Genomic DNA, 14,734 nt, shown 5'->3' on the forward strand with positions numbered 1-14,734 from the left:
GCATAACAGATGGACCTTCAGAAGCAACCAGAGTTGTGGGTTTACCAGGAAAGTACAATGAATGGAGAAAGGTACAAGGGAATGACTTTAATGACAGCTCATGGAATCTAAAAGAATTTGATCCTGATAGCACTGAAAAATTGTTAGAGGTGAAGAGGTGGTGAGCCAGAAAAACTGTGATGGTTAAAAGTCCAAAATTGAGATTGTGAAGGAAGTAATGACAGGGTCCAGGGTTGACTGTGATGGTGTGTGACTATTTTAAGGTGGAAGACAAGATTAGAAGCACAGAAGCAGTAAAGGAAGTGAGTGGTCAGACAAGAAGCACGTAAAAGATTCTCAACATCATCCTCCATCAGGAAATGCAAATCTATCCGAGGATGGGGACCACTGCACTCCTCTAGGGCATAACTGTAATCAGAAAGATAGACATTACCAAGTGTTGGTGGGGATGTGGAGAAACTGGAACCCTCACACACAGTTGGTGGGGATATAAGATGGTGAAATTACTTTGGAAAATAATTTGGTAGTTTCTTAAAACGATAATATAAATTTACCATATGACCTAGCCATTCCATTCCTAGCTATATACCAAGGAGACATTAAGACATATATTCCCACAAAGACTTGTATGTGAGTTTCACAGCAGCCTTACTCGTAATAGCCAATGAGCAGAAACAACCCAAATGCCCATTAAGTAGTGAATCAGCAAACAAAATGTACTATATCCACATAATGGAATATTATTCTACCATTAAAAAAATGAAGTAGTGATTCATGCTTCAACATGGATAAACCTTGAAAACATTGTGCTAAGTGGAAGAATCCAGACCCAGAAGGCCACATGTTGTATGATTCTATTTATATGAAATGTCTAGCAAAGGCAAATCTATGGATAGGGGAAGTAAATTAGGGGTTGGCTGGAGCTGAGGGGTGGGAATGAGAAGTGACTGCAAATGGACAGGGAGGATATTTTGGGGGTGACAAAAATGTCTTAAAATTGGACTGTAGTGATGGCTGCACAACTCTATAAATTCATTAAAAATCATTGAAATTTATCTACTCAAATAAGTGAATTTTATAGGATGTATATTATAACTCAATACAGTTGATTTTTTGAATAAAAAAGAAAAATAAAAGAATGAAGGAAACTGGGTGGCCAAAGCATTTGAGGGGATATATATGTGTATATTGAAATCGCTAGGAAGAATGACAGGAATCATTCTGGAGTGAGTAACAACTAGGGAGGTGCTAACATCTTCGAGTAAAGAGGGGTCAGTAGTTGGCTGCATCAAGAAATGGCAGCAGACGGTGTAGTCTGATGAAATGAACTCCAAAATTAGAGATTTTGGGGGAGGAGGGACAAAGATCTAGAGGTGGCCATGAGAAGCAAGGAGGACACCCACCCTACTTCCAGGTTCAATGATATGAGGACTCTGGGAGAGAAAACTGAATGCATATGCTTATAATTTATAATTAATCACCACAATAGCCTGGTGAAGTCTGCAGGGAAATATCCTAGACTTGGAGCCAGACTTGGGACCCTAGTCTCAGCTCCACCAGTGGTTAGTAGTTGACCTCAACTTACCCTCTTGGACTCTCGACAATAAAATGAGAATAATAATCATTGTCAATCTCACAGTGTTCTGAGGGAGAAACAAGAGTAAGCATTTATAAATCCATCTCACATTTCATAGTAAGAGCTATTATCTTCAAGTACTCTCCATTTTTGCTGTTGAGAAACCTGAACTTCAGAGAGGTTAGTGATTTGTCCAAAGCCATACAGCACTTAAAGAGAAGACAAGGGTCCTGACTCTTCCAGTCCTCTATGCTGCCTCCCCTTTGCAAAGCCTCCTTTCAGCAATAACACCCCTCTAGGGTTTCTGTGCTGACTGTGAGATGGAAATAATAAGTAAACATTCTGTTTCTGCAGTGCCAAGAAATAATCAAATCAGAGAATTTCTAAAGCTAAATTAGAATAAGCCTGGTATAAAGAAGCATCTTGGAAAATCTAGATATAGTCATTGTTTCCACCACAACCCATGGCCGTCCTGCCCTCTTTCTCTGCACCAGCCACACCATATTCCTTGCCAGTTCTGTGTTGGATCATGTCCAGCCATCTGCTCTTTTAACAATTACTTATTGATTACCTTCTAAATTCCAAGCACCCTCTGTGCCTTGAGGAATCAAAGAATTCCTGACCCTCTTGGAACTTCTGTTCTGGGGAAGAAAAGAGGCCAGAGCAAGGGGAAGCCAAAGACCAAAACCAAACCAAGCAGATAATAAACTACATATACAAATGAACAAGAAAGATCATTTTGGAAAATGAGACAGTTCAGTTTCTGGGGGGTGGTGGGAGTGGATGGGGAGAACATTCCTAGAAATGTCGTAAAGGCTTCTCTGCAGAGGTGGTATTTGCCTGATGAGAGGAAGCTGGCCCTGAGAAATTCAGGGAGAAGAGTGTTCCTGCTAGAGTGTGGCAGGTGCAAAAGCCCTGAGGTGGAGATGAGCTTGGTATATTGTAGGAACAGAAAGGAGAGCAGCATGTGACCATGGCATAGTGAGCAGAAGGAAATGTAATGTGAGACAGGCGTCTTCAACAGGAAAGTGAAATGATCTGATGTACCTTTTAGAAAGATCACTGTAGCTCTTGTGTGGAGACTAGGCTGTAACCTGGAACATTGGAAATAGAACATGCCAGGTAGGAAAATTTCTGCCTTGAAATAAGTTGTTCCCTGGTCTTCAAATGTCCCTTCCCATTTTCTTCATCTTCCAAACTCATACCCCTTCTTCAAGAGTATTTCAGAAGGATGCACAATAGCCAAAAGGTGGAAACAAGGGGAATGCCCATCAGTGAACGAATGGAGGAACAAAAGTGGTGTATCCATACAATGGCATATTATTCAGCCATAAAAGGAACGAATGTAGATAAACCTTAAAAACATCATGCTAAGTAGAAGAAACCAGACACACAATGTCAGGTACTGTATGATTCAATTTATATAAAATATCCAGAAAAGGTAAATCCGTAGACAGAAAGCAGACCAGTGGTTGCCAGGCGCTGGGGGAGGGGGCACGGGGACTGACTACTCAGTGGCTACAGGGTGTCCCTTCGGGGTAGTGAAAATATTTTGGAGCTTGATAGAGGTGGTAACTGCACAACACTGTGATTGCACTAAATGCCACTTTATTTTTTATGTTATTTTATATTTTTATGCACTTTAATTTTATGTTACGTGACTTTCACCTCAATTAAAAATTTTAAAGGAAAAAAACATATATTAGATTATTTTTTCTAGCAGGCAGGACAAATGTATTCCGACTAACTTCAGGTAGAAGGAAGGATCTATTGGAAAGACACTGATTCCCCTCAGAGGCTTCCAGAAAAAGCACTGGACAACCAGGCTGTGGGGGGAGCTGGTGGCAGGCGGAGTGCCGCCCGGGCCCCAGGCTAGCTCCAGCCCCTCCTCTAATCATCCCTGTCCCTGAGAGAAAGAGATTGGCCAAGCTGTGCCCCATGCCTCCATGCTCCCCAGGGTGTGTGGTCTGGGTTTGAGATCATAGCCCTCCCAAAACCCACAGATTGAGGGAGGGGTCTTTGAAAGAGGGGAAGAAGGGGTATGAGGCAGAATAAGACAATAGAAGTCATAAGAAACACCCCTCAGCTTGTACCTTCTTTCAACAGCATCTGTCTCGTCAGTGTTTGGGGGGGCATCTCCCCAGCTGGCACTGCCTGGGCGCTGGGGATGGAAGTTGTCTCTGACCTCCTGGGGCTTGTAGTCATGGGGAAAGATGGTCACCAGCTCTCTCCCAGTGGGCAGAATGCTGTGCAATGGAGTACTGAGGACACCAGGGAAGGTTTTCTGTTTGTCTCTTTGTAATCCAGGCAGAGGTGGGAGCACCACACGCTCCCTAAGGAGGTCTCTGTGGCTACCTGGAGTCACCTCTGTCTTACTGCTCATCACACTGGTGTCACTGCCTCCTTGCCTACATCACTCATTAGACTATAAACCCTGGGCTTCACGGAGCTCAGAACTAACACAGGAGCTGAGAGAAAAAAAAAAAAAACAAGACGGAAGGAAGGACCGGTGGGACGGGGAGGGGGGGGGAGGACGACGGGAAAGAAGGGGAAAAGGGAAGGGGAGGAGGGAGGGACAGAGGAGAGGGAGGAGGGAAGGAAGGGTAGGAGGCAGGAAGGGGGAGGGGAGGGCACAGTGATGAACCGATACACTAGATTTTAGTTTATGTCCTGCTTCCTTTTTGATAAAGCGTCTTTAAAACTAACTTTTTTGTGGCCATCTTCAACGCCACACTGGGGGTGGGGAGTCAGGTGACTTTCCTACAGAGTGACAGCTGATGGCTGCCCTTTCCATAAATCATAGCAGGGGGCTGGGCCTGTCATCTGCCAAGCCCTCTGCTTCCAACAGGACAATGGCCGCACGTTTGACCCCAGATGGTGGCTGTTTCCATGCCCCAAGTCCTTCTCACTGGGTGGCTTGTTTTCATATCTCATCAACCTTGCAACCAAGACAGTTTTCTTGGATAAACACCAAGATGTTGGCAGTGGCTGTCTCTGTGTTGAGGGATTATGGGTAACGTTCTCTCTTGTTTATTTGGACGTTCTTATTTTTGTTTAAACAAAACGATGGTGAATCACCTTCAAAATAAAGGAAAATCAAATTAGTCACTTCATGAAAGTGACTCCTTTCTCATGCCACTGTTTAAGTTCACTTTCTCTTGCTTGGTCTTCTCCATGACAGTAAAGTGATAGTCCCCGCCACCTGAGAGAGAACCACAAGACCTGGACTCAGGTCTGTTGTATGGATGAGCTTCAGAGAGGCTGAGGGACAGGCCCAGTATCACAAAGCTATAAATGGCAGAGAAGCTAAGTCACACTCTGTCTGTCTGACTTCAAAACTCATGTCGTCTTTCCACTCCTCTGCCTGGCATTAACCACTGGAAGGAGTTTTTATTCAGCCAGACTGGCTCAGCCTTTGCCTCAGACCAGGGCTTACCTCTTCAGTCTACCACCTTACCTCATCACCGAAAAATTCACATGGTCCAGGAAGTTAGAAAAACGACTTTTAGTACTACTACTGTTACTGCTATTAGTAGTAATAATATTGATGGCTCCACTTTGGAAGAGCTTACATGTATCTAGCACTGTATTAAGCTTTACATACTTTGCATGTGGACTCATTTACTACTCAAAAAAAAAAAAATGCTGTGAATTAGGTAATAATTTTATCCCATTTTATGGGTGGGAAAATTAAGGCTCAGAAAGATGAAATACCTTGTCCAAAGTGACACAACAGAGCCCAGCCCCAGCTCTGGTCTTCCTCCAGCCCAAATATCATGTTGTACTAGTGCTAGTTAGCGTTCAAAGGCTATGATTCTGCAGACAAAGAAACCAGGAAGATGGGAAGGTGGAAGGCTCTAGGATATGCTTCTAGATTTTTCCTTTCGCTAAAAAGGAGAAGGAGAAAGGCGAGAGGAAGCACTGGAGCTGTTAGCACTGAGCTTCAGCTCTGTCCCCTTGCCCACAGCAGATCCCTTGCAGACTCAGCTTGAGTTTCACCCACGCAAAAGTGTGCCATCTCAATTTGGGTTGGGGTGGAGGATGGGCCACCTTCTCTCTCCACAATGCAAATGAAAAAGGACATTTTGCATTGAAAATAAAAGTCCTGAGGCACCAGCCTTTGTCCCAACCGCCCTCCCCCCCAACACACACACTCCTGTATTGCATTTTCTTTGTTTTTATTTCTTTTAAGGCTACAAAAGGATAAAAAAATTTTTGCAAAGTGGTTGCCAGCTTTTCGTATCCACCTGCTAAATTGCTGCCCACCCCCTAGGTACCCCGTCTGGCTCCATGGCAGGTGTAGCTTGCAGCTGTAGCCCATTTCACCCAGCATGGGACAGATGGAGGGGATACAGCCATCACAGTGGGATAGATTTTTTTAAAAATACATGATCAGGCCTTCATCAAGGCCTGGTAGGGAAATGTGGCATTGATGCAGAGTATGCCAAGTTAGCAGGTGTCTGCTCTGCTGTATTGCATGAGCAATAGAGGGATTCCTTTTGGGGAGGATGGGGGGTGGTTGGCATCCCCTGCGGCACAGGCAGATCATTTTGCATCTGAGTTGTTTTGAAGTAACTACAGTAGATTTTACTTGGGGAAGCACTGAGGGGAAATGGCACTGGAGTTTTAATGACCTGAGTAGAATCCGGGCTTCACCAATTATGAGTTGTGCGACGACAGCATGATGCATTCTGAGATCCACCATTCCTCATCTTTAAAATGTGACTGTGTCAGACTCTGCTAGAGCTCACCAAATATCCACATGCTCCCCTACGTTTCCCGGCTTTCCCCACATAGTTGTGTGACCCTAATCCTTATTTGTAGAGTGTAAGGGAAGGGACATGTCACTTCCCAGCCCAAGGCAATTAAGTGGGAGATTTTGGGGGCCAATGGCATGTTTAAAAGATAATGGAGACCTACCTCGTCCACATCAGGCATTACGTGGGTTTGCCTGTTACAGCAGCTACAATATGAAGTAATCCTTGGCAGGACCGTGGAGGGAATTATAGATAAGGCAGATACAACATCTAGCACATAGTAGATGCTCCATCAAAATGGCAGGTCTTTCCATGAGCTGGGTATGGCAATAGAAGCCCCTACAGGTAGAGGTCCTCAAGCAGACCAGGCAGCGCTGGGTGATTTCTCTCTCCTGTGACATCGCATTCATGTAAAATCTCCGACAAACTAGATTTGAGAATCTTAAGGTACAAGAAAGAAGGTAAAGGTCACAGTTTGACTCTTTTCACTTAAGCTCTTGCCTCATGGAAAGCTTTCTCTGGAGTTAGTACTTCTGGAGAGAATGACTAGGGCAGTATTTGATCTTCAAGGTGCCATGCCCTTCTCTTGTCATTTTTCCAGCAGTAATCAATAGTGAGGAGAGCAAGGACTGAGGGGTCACACAAACCTGGGTGTGATATCTAGACCTCCTACTTGGCCTTCTTTGTGCTTGGGAAAGTTATCAAACCTCTCTAAGCTTAGCTATAAAATGGTGGTTTTAATACCTGCTAGTAAACCAATAGGATGTATGATAGATAGATAGATAGATAGATAGATAGATAGATGATAGATGATAGATAGAACGAACCAATAGGATGTATGATTGATAGAGAGAGGGAGAGAGATGTAGATCTAGATGGATCGAGATGTAGATCTAGATATATATTGATGTATATACAGACTGGTCCTGACTTACAATGGTTTGTCTTAGGATTTTTGCAGAAGCGATATGAATTCAGTAGCAACTGTACTTTGAACCTGTTAATGTTACCTTCATGGTGGAGGGACTTTACAGATGTGATTAAGTTAGGGATCTTAAAATGGAGAAATTATCCTGGATTATCTGGGTGGGCTCAATATAATCACAAAAATCCTCATAAGAAAGAGGCAGGAAGGCCGAAGTCAGAAAAAGGGATGTGACAGCAGAAGCAGAAGGATGTGTTTTGAAGGAGGAGGAAGGGCCTGAGGGCCAAGGAATGTAGGCAGCCTCCAGAATTTGGAAGAGCAAGGAATTGGGGTTTCTCTGGAGCCTCCAGAAGGAACACAGCCTGCTGACATCTTGACTGTAGACTCCTACAACTCATTTTTGGGGCATCAGACCTTCAGAACTGTAAGATAATAAATTTGTTTAGTTTTAAAATCGTCAAGTCTGTGGTAACTTGTTACAGCAGTGATAGGAATCTTATATAATTAGAGAGGAAAGGTCCTGGAAAAAATAAAATTGACATAATTATAAACTATTATTTTTATTTCTTTTTTAAAAAAGATTTTATTTTTTATTATCCATTTGAGAGAGAGAGAGAGAGAGAGAGAGAAAGAACACAAGCAGGGCAGAGGGAGAAGGACAAGCAGACTCCCTGCTGAGCAAGGAGCAGGATGCGGGGCTCGATCCCAGGACCCCAAGATCACGACCTGAGCCGAAGGCAGACGCTTAACTGACTGAGCCACCCAGGCACCCTAATTATTTTTACTTCCTCATCTAACTTTGAAATCATGTAAATACAGTGACCCTGTATAAACGTGTACACAACACAGGAACATAGGAAACAAGCAATTCTCAAGGCGTGCTCTCCTGATAGAGCATCAAAATGAAAGGCTCTCTATGCAGTTAGCTCCCCATTAAATCCCTCTTCAAAGCACGCCACGAATGTGGTTTGGGACCACCTTCTGATCAGTTTCCCCACCTGTTAAAAGGACAAATGTATGGGACACAACCCAGATCTACTAAATCATTGTGCAAATCTATCCCAAGCTGAAGATAGTGGCAGGCTGACTAATGGTCCCTGAAGACATCTAGGTCCTAATCGCTGAAACCTGTGAGTATTACCTTCTAGAGCGAGCAAGAGGGATTTGCAGCCCGGATTATGTTAAGGCTTTTGGGATGGGAAGATTACCCTGGACGATCAGAGTGGAACTGAAATGTAAATACACGTGTCCTTTATTTTTTTAAATACTTTTGACTTTATTAAAGAAACTATAAAATATTGAATTATACATTTTTAATCACTATTATTTTAAGAATCAGTCAAGTCTCTTCATATTGCCAGCACATTTCCAATACTTCCACATATCCTAAGTAATATATCTCTAAAAAATCTTGAAATCTCCTGTAAGTAGGCTGTTATCACTTTTCAACATAGACATTAATGATACAATTTCTTGGGTTTTCCCCATTTTTTTTTCATTTCTTTTTTCAGTTTATTTGCCTTATATCTCTTGGCCATTGCCACAGGATCCTCCAGGATACTCTAATGTGCTCTTTCCAGAATACTAATTAACTCGCCAGTAATCCTCCAATCATTTCTAGGGGTGAGGGTAATTGACACTCCAGTCCTCCCTGCTCTTCCCGTGTGCCCTATTCTATGCACATAGTCTTTGATGTTCCGGGGGGAATCATAATTATAGACGAATACATGTGTCCTTTGAGAGAGAGGTGGAGAGAGATTTCACTGCAGAAGAAGAGAAGGTGATGTGATGCTGGAAGCAAGTTGTGTGCTTTGAAGCTGGAGGAAGGAGCCACCTTGCCAGCAGAAGCTGAAACTGGCAAGGAAACAGATTCTTCCCTGAAGCCCCCAGAAGGAAAACAGTGCTGCCAACACCGTGATTATAGACTCCAGAGATATAAAACAATAAATCTGTGTCATTTTAAGCCACCAGTTTGTGATAATTTGTTACAACAGCTATAGCAAACTAATACAGTGTTCAATTAATGACTTGCCACCATGATTGCTCTTATGAGATAGATGATAGGTAGATGATAGATGGTAGATGATAGATAGATAGATAGATAGATAGATAGATAGATAGATAGATAGATAGATAGATAGATGACAGATACATAGATATAATTTGCTGATGAATTCATTTATTTACTAGTATAGTACTTTTTTCAAATGAAATTAACTAAATACAAATAACATAAAGAGTGATATTTTGATATTACCATTTTAAGCAAAGACAATTTTCTCCACACAGGTGTCCAGCTGGGGAATATCATACAGAACAACATTGAATTGCAGGCTACATTTCCTTCAGGGACATATTCCAAGCAAGAGCAATGATAGGGAGCGTCTTCTATAACCCTTCAGCCGGCTGGGTGACTGTGCCATTTTTATGCATTTCAAGGCACTCTGGTGTTTTTCTTTTTTTTTGGCCCTTAAAGATTTTTTTCTCTTATATCTTTATTTTAATTGCACTTAAGTGAAAGGCAATCATGAGCCCCAAGAAGGCTGAAAACTTTGTAAAGAAAATGGTTCAAAAGAAGAATGTGCTGTCCCAAAGAAAGGCTCTCTCTTGCCCATTTTCCATTAACCTGCATCTGCTGACACCAACCCACATCCAGCTGCTCTTTGGGGAGGATGATGAATTTTTTTCCACATTGTATTTTATGTGCAAACTGCGATTTATTTACTTTCAAGTTGGTATTGATTATAGAAACTTGTTTACATTATTCAATTAAAGCAGTTCAGTAAGGGAGAGGTGTTTGCTGGCAGGCCCAAGAATCTGCATTGTTACAAGTGCCTCATAGAATTCTCTAAATGAAAATTAATGTTTGAAAACATCTACCCAGTTAACATAACAATAAAAACATTTAAGGAAAAAAAAAAAGAAAACATCTACCCAGGTGGTTGGTTCTCTATCACAGTTCCAATTCTGTTCCCTTTCAACTGCTAGTGTTTGTAAAGGAGACAAATTAATATTATTTTCATGAGCATATTACAATTATGAGGGCAAAAATTAGATTTTTTTAAAAAAACACATAACTAAATAAAAATGTTTTTTCTCAATTATCCAGTTCCTCACTCCCCTCCAATAAAGCAGTTGATTCCAAGCAGACTGCAAATCAGACAATTTCTGGATATTCAGATTGAAGGCATTCATCAGAGACACTCCTAAATGGTTGTCAAATTTTGGCAAACGTAGATCAGAGATAAAAGAAAAGAAATGCATGATTCATCCACATAGACAGGAAATATCATAACTACTGCAATCACTGTGCACGCATGCACACACACACACACACACACACACACACACACACACACACACACTAGCTTGAGTAATCATAAGTAAGAAGAGTGGAGCCTCAACTTGGAGTAACTTTTATTTTTATCCCAGCTTGGTACTTAGTTAACCACTATTTTCTATTGTTTTCTTTCCCCACCTGCACCACTTCCTCTAGAACAGAAATCCTTACAGGGTTTTCCCCATATTTCTACTCCCTAAAGTTTATTCATTCATTCACCAACTATAGAGACACACATTCCAACATGCAAGAGCAGAGGGAACAGATTTTACCTTACTATGAAGTCATAAATGTGCAAAATGCACCCTGCTGATGCTAACACATAATTGGTAACATGGGATACCTGTGATGACCTTCATTTGAAAGAGACACTTGGGCCAGTGGTGAGCCATATAGACAGTCCCCAAACTCATAGGCTTTAAACTGAACAAAGAAGGTGGTTGAATGAAAATTGCATCATGGGATGAAAAGAGATGGACTTGAGAAGTATAAAGTGTGAAAGAATAGACCCCTAATCTAATCTAATCTACAATGCTCAGTGCAGGACAGGCGTGGGACGGCTGCTCCATTAATGTTTGTTGAGTTGAATTAAGTGCTTGCATTCCACCCCCTTAGATTTTCATCCTTGATTGCTAGAGGAGCATCATGAGTCATCCTTGCCTCTAGATGTTAATAACCATGTCTTTGGCTTATTAGCTTCTGGATATGTTTATGTGTGAGGGAGAGGGTTGCAAAATCTTTAATATACAGACACAGAGCTCTTGGTTATAAAGGAAGTATTTTAAGAGATGATGCAGCAAATACATTCAAATTAATGAATATTCATGGCATATCCACTATTCTCAAGACATTGAGATGGATACAAGAATGAAGTCAATAGTCCTTGTTTTCACAGGTCTTAAATGCAACAGTATGTGTACAAGAAGCGGGGGAGGTGGCAGCAAACGGGACAAAAATAGAGGAAACAAGAGAAGAACAAGGTAAGTATGTATATAAATAATTAAAGGAGGGATCTTATTGAGGCTGTAGATGAGAGTGTATAGGATAGAAATATCATCCTAATCCTGATCTAATTTATTTTAGGAGAGAACAAACAAGGAGCTCAGAACAGGGGGAAGTGCTCTGAAAGCAACAGATGACACTTTCCCCTACAGGTCAGATATTGGCATTCAAAGAAGCCTTCCCTTCTCACATGCCCCCATCTCTCCCAGTCTGGCAAAACCTCCCTCCTGGTGTTCCCCTAGCCTCTGTGCTAACTCTGTACTTACACTTACCATACTAAATGCGACTTCACCTTGCCCTTTACATATCTCTTTAGACTCTGAAATCTCAAGGCCTTGGCATGGCAACCTTGGCACCTAGAGGCAATGTCTGACCATTAGGAGAGAGCATAAATTTCTGTTGAGCGGAACTGGACATTCACTATAGCATAGAATGTATTGTAAGTTCTCAACAAAGATTTAGTAGGTTAAGTGATGCCACTTTAGAAATCAAGGGGTAAAGATTTTACTAACCATCTTTCCAAGGTTCTCACAGTTAATGTGCAAAGAATTACCTAGAGAGGTTGTTAAAAATGAAGGCCCCTTGGAAATTTGGATTCAGAAGAGCTGAAATCATGGTAGAAGCTCTCCAGTTGGTTCTAGAGCAGATGCCCCCATGCCATGCATTGAAAAACTCTGCTCTCATTACAGAGTTCTTAACAAGGTGATACCTGTCTTTCTGATTAATTGTACAAGTTCATCTTAAAACCCAAAAAGAAGGGATTTGAACAATTTGCACCATCTGACAAGCAATGACAATGTTTTTACTTCTGAAAGTTGAGTTACAAAATGGCTTTGTGTGAAAATCTGCCCTTTAGACATTGTTGCTTAGTCCAGTCCTGAAGAGTGTGACATCTCAGCCCAGAAAACTGAGTGTGCATGTGAATCTGTCATCAGCGCCAGGCAAGGTGCACTCCTAAGTCTCCGCAGACCTAGAGAGTGACCTGCAGCCAGAGAGAAAAGGAAGTGAGTATCTTAGAGGAGTTCATGTCATTATTATACAAGGCCCAAAGAGTAAGAATTTCTTGGGTGGCCTCAGGACCCACTTTTCTTCTAACTATGAGGTTAAACAAATCTTAGCTATATCCAATGCCTGCCCCCCAGAAAACTGGAATGCCAGGAAACAAAAGGAAATATCACTCAGAGTGTCAGGAAATCAATATTGGCTAGAGTCCTAAACAAAATCAATCTTCCCTAAGTCCCATTGTGATTTCAGAATTAACACAATGATTTCATAAATAGGGCAACATCATGTCAAGAGCAAAGGCCAGTAAACTAATTTGAATTACAGACATCCATCTGTCTCCAAGCTATGGGAGCTGGCCTCTGGCAGCCATATTGAAGAGAAGGTAATTAACACAATCCATCTTGTGATGGGATATGGTGTTTTGCAGACTGTTTGAAATTCTGTGAGCATCTCACCCAGACCCCAGTAACCCTTTGAAATATGATGAGCCATGGCAGTCAGCACACAGGGGGATCGTTAAGTGAGTGAGAGATAGCAGAGAAACCACACTTTGTTAACGGAGACCATTTCATGGGCAGTTTGCCAGCTATTTGGGAAACTATAAGATAAAGGCCTCTCAGTAGGAGGTATTTATAAAGGGCAGTGCTATGAATCTATAAAAGCACTTTGAAACAATTTAAAATTTTTAAATTCATGTTATTTATTAAGTCCTACCACCTCAAAGCTTAATTCTCTATTTTGAGGAATTTGTAGGAATTTAAGAGACAGGATGATAATGCTATTAGATTTTAGCATGAACAATAAGTATTCTTTAGGGCAAATGATCAGGACCTTCCCTGTATGTAGTCATTGCCATCTATCACTCAGCAAAAAGCATTCTCGAGAACAGATTATAGTCATCTCCATCCAGTCAATACTTACTGAGCATAGGTGGTGGATTTGACATGGCTGGCAAGGCCAAGAAATAATGACTTGACAGTGTCTTGGATAAGAAAGAGAAAATATTTAAGAATTATTTTTAAAGGACCAGAATTGGAATAAAATACAGGGATCAGAGGAATAATTTGAGAAGTGGTTACTTACAGGCAATAGTTATCATCAACGAGCATGTGAAGACACTGGCTATTATTCCTCCCAGAAACCATCTGAAACAACAGGATTTCTCAGGTTTAGCAAACTAATTATGCATTTCCAACATTCTTTTAGACTAACTAAAGGCTTATGATTTACTTTAAGAATTACTATAACTACAATAATATAGTGTGGCATTGGCCAAAGGATAGACATGGAGGTTAATGGCAGAGAATGGAGAGACCAGAAGTGAACCCATATGGATAGAGTTAGCTGAGTCTTATCAGAGGAGCAAAATCAGTCTGATGGAGAAGGATAGCCTTCTCAGCAATGGTGTTGAAACAGTTGTATACCCACATGCCAAAGAATGAACGTAACACCTCATATTCATCACACCTCAACACAAAATTTAACTATGTAACTCAAAATGAGTCATAGTTCTGAAATGTAACCACAAAAGTATCAAATGTCTAGAAGAAACAAAGGAGAAAATCCATATGCCCACTGCTTTACAACCTTGCCCAAAAGTGTGTTAAAATTTTGGGTTTTTACCAATCTGATGGGTATTGTTTCACAGGGTGGAATTTCTTTTTAAGATTTTATTTATTTATTTGTCAGAGAGATTGAGAGGGCACGCACAAGCAGGGGGAGTGGCAGGCAGAGGGAGAAGCAGGCTCCCTGCTGAGTAAGGAGCCCAATGTGGGACTTGATCCCAGGACCCTGGGATCGGGATCTGAGCCTAAGGCAGACGCTTAACCAACTGAGCCACCCAGGTGTCCCACAGGGTGGATCATTTTTTTAAAAGAATAATTTCCTTATTGTTTTTATTTTCAAAACATGAATCACTGAAAGAAATTATAAATAAATACAGAAGGGAAAGGAAAATATCACCAAAAGACTCCATTGGCCTAAAGCAGCCATTAATAAATGTTGATGAATACCCTTTTAAACATCTCTTTGTATGCATTTAAATTGCACATTTGGATTTTTTTTTAAAAAAAAACCTGAACTCCTGTATTCCCTACCCAGATCAAGATATAGAATATTTCCAGCAGTTC

The 14,734-nt window shown here is 41.3% G+C and overlaps 1 protein-coding gene across 1 annotated transcript in view; it reads right to left on the bottom strand.

Annotated features, from left to right (window-relative positions):
* Window positions 1–4,152: 4,152 nt before the first annotated feature.
* TMEM71 (transmembrane protein 71) overlaps window positions 4,153–14,734 on the bottom strand; it is a 36,484-nt gene continuing 25,902 nt past the window's right edge. Inside the window, 4 exon segments of the mRNA XM_035727421.1 lie at window positions 4,153–4,654; window positions 6,497–6,774; window positions 13,527–13,587; window positions 13,689–13,750. Coding sequence (XP_035583314.1) covers window positions 6,540–6,774; window positions 13,527–13,587; window positions 13,689–13,750 — 358 coding nt within the window. The 3' untranslated portion in view covers window positions 4,153–4,654; window positions 6,497–6,539.

This window comes from Zalophus californianus, chromosome 4 (assembly GCF_009762305.2).
Source record: "Zalophus californianus isolate mZalCal1 chromosome 4, mZalCal1.pri.v2, whole genome shotgun sequence".
In the NCBI taxonomy this organism is placed as follows: domain Eukaryota; kingdom Metazoa; phylum Chordata; class Mammalia; order Carnivora; family Otariidae; genus Zalophus; species Zalophus californianus.